This window comes from Echiichthys vipera (genome assembly GCF_963691815.1).
Source record: "Echiichthys vipera genome assembly, chromosome: 3".
Taxonomy (NCBI): Eukaryota; Metazoa; Chordata; class Actinopteri; order Perciformes; family Trachinidae; genus Echiichthys; species Echiichthys vipera.
In genome coordinates this window covers 18194116-18207010 of record NC_139828.1, presented here as the reverse complement: position 1 = coordinate 18207010, position 12895 = coordinate 18194116, and the positions used below count along the sequence as shown (strand labels likewise).

At 38.2% G+C, this 12895-nt stretch overlaps 1 protein-coding gene across 3 annotated transcripts in view; it reads left to right on the top strand.

Moving 5' to 3' along the window:
* The window catches only part of LOC310945139 (adhesion G protein-coupled receptor D2), a 94492-nt gene that overhangs the window by 39516 nt on the left and 42081 nt on the right, over nt 1-12895 (top strand). For all 3 annotated transcript variants that reach the window (XR_014593146.1, XM_083911150.1, XM_083911149.1), the window contains exons 21-22: nt 8060-8101; nt 12609-12662. Coding sequence is in view for 2 of the 3 variants with exons in the window: in XM_083911150.1 (XP_083767276.1) it covers nt 8060-8101; nt 12609-12662 (96 nt within the window). In the remaining variant the exon portion in view is untranslated. The remainder of the gene's footprint in view (nt 1-8059; nt 8102-12608; nt 12663-12895) is intronic.

Below are 12895 nucleotides of genomic sequence, written 5' to 3'. Positions count from 1 at the left end.
GTGTCTCCCACATGCCATGAAAACTGCAGTGATCAAGCCACTCTTCAACAAATCTAGGCATGTTACTAATGAACAATTATAAGCCTATATCAAACCTTCTGTTGTAGGTAAAATAATTGAAAACAATGTTTAAAAACAATGGGCAAAGCTATAAATCTTGGTGTTATCATAGACTTAGACCTTAACTTCAACAGCTACGTTAAGACATTTACAAAGTCAGCCTACTATAACCTTAAGATCAATTGTTAAGGGATTTCAGCAGGATTTGAAAAAAATTGAATGCTTCAGTAGACTTGACTACTGACCATGTCTTTGCAGGTCTCCCTAAAAAATATTTATTAGACAGCTGTAGATAGTTCAGAACACTGCTGATCGATTCCTCATCAAGCCCAAGAAAATTGATCATATCACTTCATTTCTGAAGTCTTTAAACTAGCTTCCTGTGTAAACGGTCAAACTGACATCACCTATAAATTATATCATAAGGAGAGTAAATAATGGAAATTAAAACATCATTAATACAATCAGGATGGACGTCAGAATATTACAATGCCAGTTGTAATGCAAATACTGTAAACAACACCAGTCCTGAGCCTTACAAATCATTACTTGTGTGCATTGTGTACAACTTATGCATTTCTGGTGATGTTTTTTTTTCTCTTGTTCATATGGTTATTGTACAGGTTCACGTGGCCCCATGTGTGTGCCCTCCACTCTGTGTCCGCTGTGTGCATGTTTATGTGTCAGATTTGCCAACGCGGTTTGTTGCCGCTGGGTTGTGTGTACCCAAGTTGCGCCAGTGGTAGTGAGCAACATCTGTTTCGGGGTTGTTGTTCCTCTTGGCTGCTTTTCAATTGGATTTCCTCAAGCAGGGCCAAAAGCTGTCACCTCTGCCAGGCTCTGTTAGCAATCACCGCCGGCCCCTATATTAAGTAGGTGGTTCAGGGCTAAGCTAATAACTCTCCCTCCTCTCCTGAGCCATCACACACCAGTACTGGTGTTGCTGCCGGCCTCAGTGTGTGCATCGTGTGCATGTTTGTATGTGTCTGTGGGTGTGTGTGTGTGTGTGTGTGTGGACACATACTTGATTTTCCTCTGTAGCATACTCCCTGTAGAAGCAGGCTGGCCTGGGGGGTCCCCTTTTCAATGTGACAGTCCAACTGACTAGATGTGTGTGTGGAAAAGAAACAGGTAGAGTCCTTTTCTCAAAAAATCACTGATCCACTTTCCCTAATAATGTACCACAGGATGGAAAGGAAGAAAACTTTGACCCCCACCCCCACCCTCATACACAGACTATATACTGTACTTGTGAAGAGAGCCTATTAAAGAGTTCAATGATACTGGATGGACATTATGACTGGTATTGTTTTGCAGCCAATTCCAGTTTATCAGGATTGTATGTATTTGCTTGTTATTTTACCAGAGCTGTAAACTTTTGAAGTATTGGTATTCAAATTAGACATTAATCAATGATGAAATTGCAGTTTGACTATAGAAATTCCTCATTTTGGTGGTACCATGTAGTTGCTCTTTTTATAAAAATAATGAAAAAATGTAAATGACAGTTTTCAGAGCGTAAAGCTAATGCTGCTCTGTTATCTTTACAGATCAAGACTTGATAGTCTAACAATGGCATAGCTGTCAGTGCTGGAAAAAATAGGGTTAGAGGAGAAAAAGACAAAAGTTTAATCAAATTGTGGATTGGAGAATCGTGATACCCAAAATTATATATTTATCATTTCTATAGAAAGACCATAGTTGCACTAAGGCATTATTGTTTGGTTTGTGTTTTGTTTTTCCACCGAAAACATAAAGCTGTCTTGACTCCTGCTTGAGTTGGACAAAGCTTAGCTGGGTGTTACAAAGCTCTTATTGGGAGGTGTTTACCTCATCACACTGACAGAGTTGCAAGCTGCCCATCTACCAGGCTGTCTGTATGCCTTCATGTCTTATTGCCAGCTTCTCTGGCCAGCTGGAGCAGTCACACAGAGCTGGATTTGAACTGAGGACCTGCAAAATATCAACTCCCTGTTTCACAGCTTTGACAGACACTTTGATTTGACATGCCATGAGCAGTTAAAGTGAAAGTTATGTATACATGTTAATTAAACTGTTTATGCGTGGAGGGGTCAGAGACATTAGCAAGCCCCAGCGCAGAAGTGTGAATTTCTGTTCTTTTCCCCCCATCACAGCGTTTTAACCTCTTCTGTCTCTCATTTCCGTAATGATTACCAGGTGCAAGGGTAGAATTTTCCCTCCCCTTTTTTGCCAAGTGGGGATGCAGATAGCTCTATTTGTGAAAAGTGTCTGTGTGTTTGAATTTGGGCTGGGATATTTGACGTTGGGATCAACTTGTTCGAATAGCTCTCATTTTTGGCATTGGGTGTCACTGAAGCCTGGAATTCTCTAAAAGGATGTGGAGGTTGCGGTCTTCAGCTACTTAAGAGAAAGCTGTCGGCCCAATTGAAGATTTGTGAAAAGTATATCTATTTAGATTTTTGATGTAGAGTTAGACAAGTATAAATCATTTCTGACATTGAGCAATGGCAGGGCCTGAAGTTCTCCCAGAAAACTGTGTGGAACGTGGTTTACAATAACTCATGAAAGTAATGAAATACATCTCATTTATGAGAGGTTTTATTAAGACGTGGAATGCTGAGATGGAGTGAAACTCTTCACTTTGTGCCATACCAACAGAAGAAAGAATTTTTTAAAACATGTTTTTAGTTTTAATGCTTGCCCTAGCCGAGAGCGATTTCATTTACACAGTGTTGTCATAATGAAACAGTCAATATAAAGCTTGAGCTTTTAAAATACCATGCCTGTATTTTTGACATTTTTCCTTTTTATTAGAAATCCTCGATGTACCTTTCTGCAAACCATATTGTGCTGCTAACCAAATCATACTAAGGATGATGGCATTTAAAGGCACACTTAGTCGATTGTTAACAAGCTCTGTGTCATGGCAATGTGTCAGAATAAAGGTTGCTTCACCGTTCATTTGCACACACTGCCATGACACAGAGCTGATTTAAAATCAAAGTATCAAATCAAAGTATCCCTTTAAGTCAGGCAGCAAAGGGGACATGGATAATAGCCCAAACATACGTTGTTTTGCATGAGGGAAAAATGTCAGGTTGAAAAGAAATGGAATTATCCTAAAAACATCTATTGTACTTGTGCAATGACACTCTATTGCACGAAAGTCGTTTTACCCTACAAAAAGCAGCACTAAGCTGACATCAGCAATATATTAAAAGAAAGAAAGAAAGAAAGAAAGAGAAAGCTGCCGTGCTAGTCGCTCTCTCCATGCCAAGACACTATCATCCCTCCTTAATCATAGTGTTCATATCTTTACATTGAAAATGTGCTTCCCAAGGTCAATATCATAAACTTGCTGTTTTTGAGATTTTTACCTGCCAGCACTACACTCCTTAACTTTACACATTTGGGAGGTTGATGTAGATGAGGAAATGGTGATGCGGAAGTTGAGGGAGGGAGGTAAATATTGTACAGAGGCATTGTTCACTGAGACTAACACTGTGGACTTGAATTCTTTGTGTACTCCAGTAGGGCAGGTGATCTCCCAAAATTAAAAATTGAAAAAAAATTGTCAATATAAAGACTATATATGTTATGGATGATTGGGGGTGATGTTTGAATTTAACTAGGATGTATCATGTCCACAGCCAAGCTTGTTGTGGAGGTTTGTATGACAAATGAACAAATACAAGGAGGAAGTCTGTTAGCCCTGACACTCTTTTTCTACAACAATATCCGAGGATTAGTTATATGTGGAGGTCTCATTAATCTAATCAATCAGTTAAAGCAAAAAAAAAATTCACAAATGAAAATTGCGGAAATTGCCACTGCAGTTCTCCAGCATAGTAATATGTTTGAAAAATAATGCAATACCTTCATTAGAGCAGGGATGCGGAAATCATGCTTGTTGAAATAGAAACAGTTGAATGAATTGTGTGCACACTGCAAGTTGTAGCAGAAATCATGGGTCAGTCAGTTAGTGAATAAGGCTCCAATCTTTATATATCATATTCTTGATTTTATTTTTTATTTTAAATGGAAAAACAGATTGCATATTGTTGTACATGAAATGTGCTTAAAAATAGTGTAACTTTAGAATGGTGATAAAAGTAAGATATCATATTATGCCTATTATATGGTTGTTGTTAATAATTGGAAATGAAAGGTCACAGGCTTGATCCTGGCAGCTAAAAGTAAATCCTCCAACAGCCTTATATCTATGGAAAGTACCCTTCAGCTAAACACTGAACTCCTACAGGCTCATTCACTTTTTTTTTTACTCATGACATTATGACATTATGTGAAAGGCCTCCAATCAGTTAACTGAAAATGGAAATTCAATCTGCATTTTACTTTATAATAGAGCTGTGAAACTTACAGGGTATAAGAACCTTGCTATTTGCCACATATTTCTAGCTTTTGACATTTGAGCAAATATGCTTTTTTAATTAAATTTACGTTTGCATTGAAGCCATTCATTGACATATTTTCACAAAACTGTAATCAAGCTTTTATTACTAGTATTACCAGTGGATGATGGACTGCCTTAAAATATTTAACGTTCTCAGTTGATGCTTTAGGAGTAACTCCCAAACTTCCAAAAAAGGTTTGTCAACATTACAAAAAGCAAGTAGTAGTAAACAGTACAACGGAATTGACTTAGTTCTTGTAAGTATATTGATATCTGACTTTGATTTGTTCATTCTGCTTTCTCATTTAAACAAATTCTATTTTCTGTCTTGCACTGCAACATAGTACTTCTCTCTGGGGTAATAATGTTTTTGGTCAAACACAGTGTTTGTTGGCTTTAACTTTTTAAACATACAATTGTTCTCTAATTAGCTGTATGCTAATTAATTTATGCTCCCCTGTTTGATGTACAGTATAGCAATACTTTGAAAGCAATTGCATTCATTCTTTGCATAAATTTGTAGCATTTGCTGCAGAGTTCAAAAGAAACAGTACTGAGTTTAGAAAAGCACACATGCATTTAAATAATGCGCCCCATTTTTCGTCTGTTTGTTTTTAGTGGGAATATTAATGAATTAACATTTTAAACAATCCATCATTATTGTTATGCTGCCACTTATTTTTAACTCAATTATATTTTAATAGATCATTTTTCCTAATGTGCACAGTATGTTCTCTCCACTTTGTTCACTACACAACAAAAGATTAATTACAAATAAGAGGAGTGATCAAAAACATGATAATCAAATTGCAACAATAAGTTGGAAATTGCAATTCTAATGCAATACAATAGGGTATGTGTTGCAAATTAACCACCCACTGTCTGTTATTGTATGCCTGTGGTTATGCATGTGTGGTTATGCATGTGTGTTTATGTGTGTGTGAATAGAGTAAGTCACAACATTATGTTATGTTAAATTCTATATACAATACTTTGCTTGCATTTAAAAACATGTCAGTGGACAAAATAGGTTGTGTTTGTAATTGCATTCATTAAAAAAATGAAAGTCATAGTTACCTTGCAGTGGCCTCACTCCACTGTTAATTGTTTATTAAATCATTCACTCTCTTATAATGACACTCCATTAATAGCACTGACTTTATTAAGGTGACTTTGTCAGACCTTATTGGTGATGTGTAGTTTGTCTGTCTGTGACTTAAACTCTTCAAAAGAGTACTTTAAAATATAATTTAAATGTAATTATTAACGTCAACATATATCACATCAATAAATGCCATAGGAGCCAGCTTCCTTGATGACAGCTAGGAATTTATTTCAAAGACGTGGAAGTGCAGTAGATTCTATTTTGTCTGATATCATTGAGGGTTGCTCTCTGCATATAAATAAATAGAAAAGCTAAATTGTCACCAGAAGATCACTGACAGGTTCGGAGATTTCATTTCATCCAAAGCACTCACAACTTTTGCTCTCCACACGGATTGTTTACCTGCATGCAACCGAAGCCCTCTCAAACCAGATTAATCAGTACTACTTGGACATCAAACGAAAACTAGAATGATTCTGATACCAAAATCTTTTCAATTTTTTTTATTTTCTATTCATATATAACATTGATATGCAGATTAAATAACCCCTTGCCCATAGTACTGAATAATACCAGAGTTTTGTCATTGATATTTTTAGGTTGAGAAAAAAGCTTTGTAGAATTTATAGCCAAAACAATTTGTTGCATGGTGATGGTTATTTTGTAGCGGCATCACTGAACATTTGGAAATGTTGTGTGACTGAATCAGAAGATGAGTTTTGAAAGCTGGAAATCTCAGCTTTAATAAAATCTGTGCAATTACTGGTATTAGTAACAAGCCTTGTCAATCCCGTCATGGTCATATTGTCCTGTGGAGTAGCAAAAAAACATTTTTTTTCTTAAATTAATCACATCATTTACTGAATTAGGTTGTAGCAAATGTTACATGCAGTTTAAAGTAAGAAATGTAGAGATAAATGGCAGGTCTCAGCTTGAGATCCCTTATGCCTGTTGTTCTCAGCATGTCAAAGACCAGCAGAATTGTCAGTTTAAAGAGGATGGATGTCCTAAGATGTCCCCTGACAGCCCCGACAGACAGGGCAATCCAGTCCCTGGAGGACAGGAGAGCAGCCAGTAGGAGTTGAATGGGCAGTAGCTTGGGCTAGAGGTCGTCACCGCCGCCATCGTCGGCCTGTCACTCTGAATGGCCCCCCAAATCATGTTGTCAATGGTGATGCATCGAGATCTTCCCCCGGCAAAAATTGGATGCTCCAAACTCGACTTGATTGATGCATTGACCAGCCTGTGCTTGCCTGTCCTCAGGATGTGTCCTTACCTTTGTTTAAAGATGAAGCAACGTAGACTAGTCTGAAAGGGGAGAGATGTACTTTTTTAAGTTTTTTTTTTTGTATTAGCTAGACCCACTGTGGACGTACTATTGGTTTGTCAAAGAATCTACGGTATCTATTGGCCTTGAAATTTATAGGATTTTACCTGCCTTTTCAATTTTCTTGGTACATCTTTTGTGACACAGTTCAATCATTGCAATGTTGTTCTTACTGTTTCCATTGAGGCAACAGTAATACATTATGGCTCAAAGGCGAATGCACAGCTTGTACATTCAATGGATGCCACAATGGACTGGAATGAAAAATAGCTGTTTTTCTGTGACCAAAAGTGCAGCCTTTATGCATCCAAGGGCATGGCATTCTTGGGCCATGGGTACTAGCCATGGAGTTTTGTGAACATGAAATATCTTCTTTTATGTGTCATTTTTTTCATTATGCTTCCTCCCTCTTTCTTTCTCCGCTTTCCTCCAATGGTTTTCCTTGATAGTCTCGTCTGGCCTGAGTTGCTCTCTTTATGTGCCTGTGTGTGTGTGTGTGTGTGTGTGTGTGTGTGTGTGTGTGTGTGTGTGTGTGTGTGTGTGTGTGTGTGTGTGTGTGTGTGTGTGTGTGTGTGTGTGTGTGTGTGTGTGTGTGTTTGTGCCTTTTAATATGTATTCGTGTTTATACTCTTTGTTTCTTCAGAACTTATGGCTATTTGTTTGTCTATTTTGTGTCTGTTGCATATGTTTGTAAAATATATGGACTCTTGTTTGTTTTTACTCAGTCATGCATAAGTGTGTTTCTGTGTCTAAGAACACATACTGAACAAAGGCACTAAATATTTTCTATTTCGATTAAGCTATGTGGAACCTTGGGTTTGAGCCTTTGATGGCATAGTGGGGGTTGGAATGAGTATTGTATACGAAACAAACGCAAGCTGAGCCTTACGGAGGTGGCCCAATTTGGACTCTTTCAAGTCCTGGCTCTTCTCTCATTACTTTTCAGTACAGTCTACCTCAGCTCTGTGTAGCCAGAAAGTGTACGAATCAACTCGCACATGCCGCTCAACTCATTACATTTCATTTTTTGATATTTACTAGAGGATAAGAGAGAAAACAACTGTAACAACTTTGTCCACCTCCTCTTTCTCTCTCTCTTTACCTCTCTCTCTCTCTTCTCTCTCTCTCTCTCTCTCTCTCTCTCTCGCTCTTTCTTTGTCTGTGTTTGCAGGGCCTGTTCATCTTCCTGATATATGGGGTGTACAACACAGAGGTAAGTCTGCATTGTGTCTCAAGGCTGTCGTAGTGAATGAGAGAAATGACAAGTTTCTGATGGACTCCTTGCTTAAAAGCTGTGTGGGTGGGGTGTGACAGTACGAGTGTGTATGTGTGTGAACGTGTGTCTGTGGATGGGTGGAGGGATAGGAAGGAGGGGAGGGGACATCGTTTCCACGCGAGCGTCCCACTGCCCTTCATGCTTGGACTAACTTATATGCATCCGAGTCCGACCATTAAACACTGACACGCCGTGGTTCTCAGCCACTCATTCCTCACCCACATTGGCTAATATTTCACTGCCTCTTTAAGTTTTTAAACTCACGGCCCTCCATTTAGCATCCTGACAAAGCCACTGGCCAGAGCTTAGCAGGGCCCTAAGCAGTCACCATAGTAGGACAAAAAAAAAGAAGAACAATATGCAACCAACAATATGCAATGAAGGAGGACATATTGTATTGAGATGCTGCTTTATTACCATTTAGATACGCCATAGCTGTGTAGGGGTGGATGCGTGGCGAGGGACAGAGAGATGCGATTTAATGGATGAGAGTCAAGTCATGAAAATCACTCTTGGTCAAATGTGGCTCTCAGTCTATGTAAATAGGGTTAACTTTAATAGGCGTAAAGGTGATATTGCCTGTGAGCCTTCTTAAAATACAACGCTTTTTCTGAACTTGTTGTCTATTCCTCACTATTACACACTTCCTACTCCAAACTTTAAGGATAAAGTGGGAATTCAAAAACGAGCCACCTTGTACCAGACTAACCAATTCCGAACACAGAACTCTGAAGCTCTAAAATGTCTGACAAACCATGTAATACCAAAAGTCTGTTTTCAAACTTAGATATATTTGAGAAAAGCACATTAAGTTTTCTGCAGATGCATGGAATATGTTTTATAAATATATATATAACAAATATTATATATTAATATCACATCAAAAATAAGAAATTTAAATTCTGTAAATAGAATATGCTACAGTACAAACTGTGTCCTCTGTGGGTGGAATGAACCATGCTTGATGAGTTTTCAGCTCTAATGAATACAAACATACCTCATCTTTTCATTTGCCTCTTGTTGCTTTGACTGAATGTACAAGGTCATAGTCACTTTATAAAAGCAGCTTTTTTGAAGAGCTGGGTGACATAGTTATATGTTACCCCACTCTTCAAAGATAATGGTATTACATCAGTCCCCACTCTTCTCCTGTATATTTTTCCTCCTCTTTTCTTTAAACTCATCATCACCTCTGTTTGTCTGACCATCAAAGTGCACATCTCATATGTAACATTTGCATTTCCTGTCCTGTCCTGGTTTTTCTTTCCTATTTTCTCTTTCTTTTCTTCATCCATGCCCTCTCCAAAGCATGAAGAGCTGTCCCTGAGACACAGGCGATGCAATGACAATGCAGAGCCAGGGAGAGCTGACCCTTTGCACTGTAAAATAAATCGACACAGTATTCTTGCTTAAATGGCCTTTTTTAGTGCTTTGGATTCCCTTCTTTTAAATTCAAGTTGCCCTTAACCCTGGAAACAGCTCATATAATATGTCCTGGTTTCTAAAAGGACCATACTTCTTTGTTAATGTTTGAGACCGAGAAAGTAATTTTTCCATTATTCACTTCTACATTTATCTTTTTTCCTCTAAACCACCACCACCACCACCACCACCCTTTTGTTCCTCCCTCAGTCTGCCCGTCTTTTGTATGTTTAACTTGTCTAACCGCTGGCTTCAGGTTTCACCCTTCCTGACACTTGAAAGGAAATATTTGCTTAATAGAAGAGTATTTGAATGTAAATTATCAATTTTCTTTTTTGTTTCTTCCCTGTAATAAGAGTGGCGGGAAAGGCCAGTGTGAGACAGGGAGGATGCAGTTTGGTCTGTATTCATTGAAGCTAACCTGCCTTTATGGCTGGAGAAGGTAACCTCTCCTTAGATTACATTATCACACACATAATTCTATGAAGTGAAGAACAACTTTGCAAAGTTGCTGTTAGTTGTTAACCTGGTTGAACAAATCAGTCTTTAACAATCTCAGTGTTCGGAAATTTTACTTTGATATGCTAAAGAAAGAAGTGGAATTAACTAATGCCTCAACGTCAGAAAATGCTCCATTCATGAGGCTAATTTCCAGTCTCAATAATTACCAATATGGAATGGAAGACAGACTGTCTGCTGATATTACACTCGAAATACAGCGTTTTAATTGCTAATTACCTGACAATAGCTTTCCATTATTCATTGCAATTAGCTTTTCCTTGGTGGTCACCTTGTAATCCCATGCTTTGATGACCTTTTATTTCCATCAGCTCCAAGGATGTTGGCAGGTGTTGTCGGGCGCGCTCCTTTCATATGGTAATCACTTAGCATCCATTTACATTGGGAACCATGCTTTGCATCATTGCGAAACCTTGAGTCTGCGCAAAACCCCTTAAATACATAATGATCATCTAAAACAATGCCCTTCCCCTCATTGTCAAATGATTAATTAAGTTGTGTCATGTAATTGCCTCAGCACGACGGCTGCTTTTGATATCAATGAAATCCCCAGGACTTACTTTCCCCATTACATTGTGTAAAGACCGTGTCTCTCCAACATCTGCACCGTGTCGAAGGCCTTCTGCGGATTTTGTCAGAAATAATAGGAGGAGGTAAAACCCCTCCTCCTAAACATGATTCTGGTGCTGTTGATTCTAACCTGTCACGAGGCTTGGGCTCTCTTCATTATGTGGCCCTTCAACGTTGGAATGTATGCAAAACATCCTCTGTGTACACATGCTGTCTCTGAGACTGTGTGTGTGTTTGTGTGTGTTCAGCGTGGTGTCGTAATTTATAACGCGCCTGCGACTTAATGAAGCCATAAGACGTAATGCATATTCACTAACGTGGTGGGTTGGGCTGGGACGGGCTACAGTGATGAGTGCCCATCCGCTACAAATTTACAGTGAGCGCTGACAATGTACACAGGTTCATGCATACGCACACACACACACACACACACACACACACACACACACACACACACACACACACACACACACACACACACACACACACATACATACATACATACATACATACATACACACACACACACACACACACACACATACACACACACACATATATACATACAGACCTCATAAATGTCAGAGGCTTTTCATTGAGGACTTCACCCTACTTAAGTGAACTACTAACACACTGAGTAACTCCGGCAGTTCCTTTTTGTTTTTTTCATGTTGATATCCTGTTCTTGTTTGTAGTAACAAATGAGTCATAGTAAAAAAGTAATTAGAAGATGTTCCAATATCAAATTAAAAGTCTTTTCCCCCCAATTTTAATAGAAAAACAAACACCCACCTTGTTAGTAATTTTAATATATACATCTAAGTTTATTCTTATATTTTCATTCTTCTACTAGCCTTCTGTATTGTTATGTATTAACCTATGATTGAGTGATCAGTAAAACTGTACATCATTTTTCGGAATTAATTTTTTAAAATAAAAAGTGTTTTATTCTGATTTTGTACAACCTTTTTCGTGCATTAATTCATTCAACGGATAGACTAAATTGCTGCATTATGGTCTTGTATCCTGTGATATCAATTACACAATATTTACATGAGATGTTTGTTAATAGTATTATCTATTACTCACTAGGCATCACTAGCTGGATGGATTTACTTCATAGACTGTATAAAAAGGTTTACTTACAAAATTCAATTCATCAATTTAAAAGATGGTGTCTGAAATTCACCAATAAAATCAAAGGTCTCTAAGCAAAGGTCTTGGCATTCAAAATGATTATCTAATTTTAAAATATCTTAGAATTTCTAAATTTAATATTTAAACTGATAATTTTAATAAATAATAATAATAATACAAATACAATTTATGGATCAAGGAGTTTGTAAATAAGCAGGTTGGTCAAATTACAAGTATAGTCTGAAACTGTATGCATACTGTATATCTCTAAAATCTATGAAATTCTCGTCTGGTATTGTATGTGTTAAATGAAGGCATGCAGTACGCTGTTTCATCCGGAGTGTAAAAATGTAATCTGTTCTGCTAGGGCGGTCCCTTCTCCTCCAATAGCTCCATTTGTTGGTCCCGGCGCTCTATGCTGACAGATGATAGCTTGAAGTCGTCTCCTTAGTTTGCCAGCTCTATGTGTCACTTTCAAGTCCCATTAGCCACTGAGACATACTGGAACACCCTCTCTCACGTACATGTACACACACAAACACACACACACACACACACACACACAAACACACAAACACACACGCACACACACAGGCACACACCCCTCCCCAAAATCCTGTCAGTTCTTGCAAACTAACGATGCAAATTAGTTATTTCCCATTCACATTCCCTTCTCCTTTCTCCATTTAACACTTTCGCGGTTATTTGCTGTGAAAGATTTTTTGTTTTGATACTTTGTAAGTGTAAGTGTCGGATACATTTATCTCTTTCTCTCTCACTCTGTCTTTTTTTTCAGGTTCGAAGCACGGTCAACAGGATCAAGGAGAGGAGAAAAGCGCTTAATTTTTCAGTATGTAACCCTTTATTGTCTGTTAAAGTGTTTTTGTGTCTGTGTTTGTGTGTGTGTGTGTGTGTATGTGTGTGTGTGTGTGTACACACGCGTGTGTGTGTGTGTGTGTGTGTGTGTGTGTGTGTGTGCACTATGCCTGTGTGTGTCTCTGATACACAGTGGTGAGTCAGACTAAATTTTCTTGCCAATGAAAGCTGGACACAAAGCAACATTGTACATCTGCTAGCCTCTTA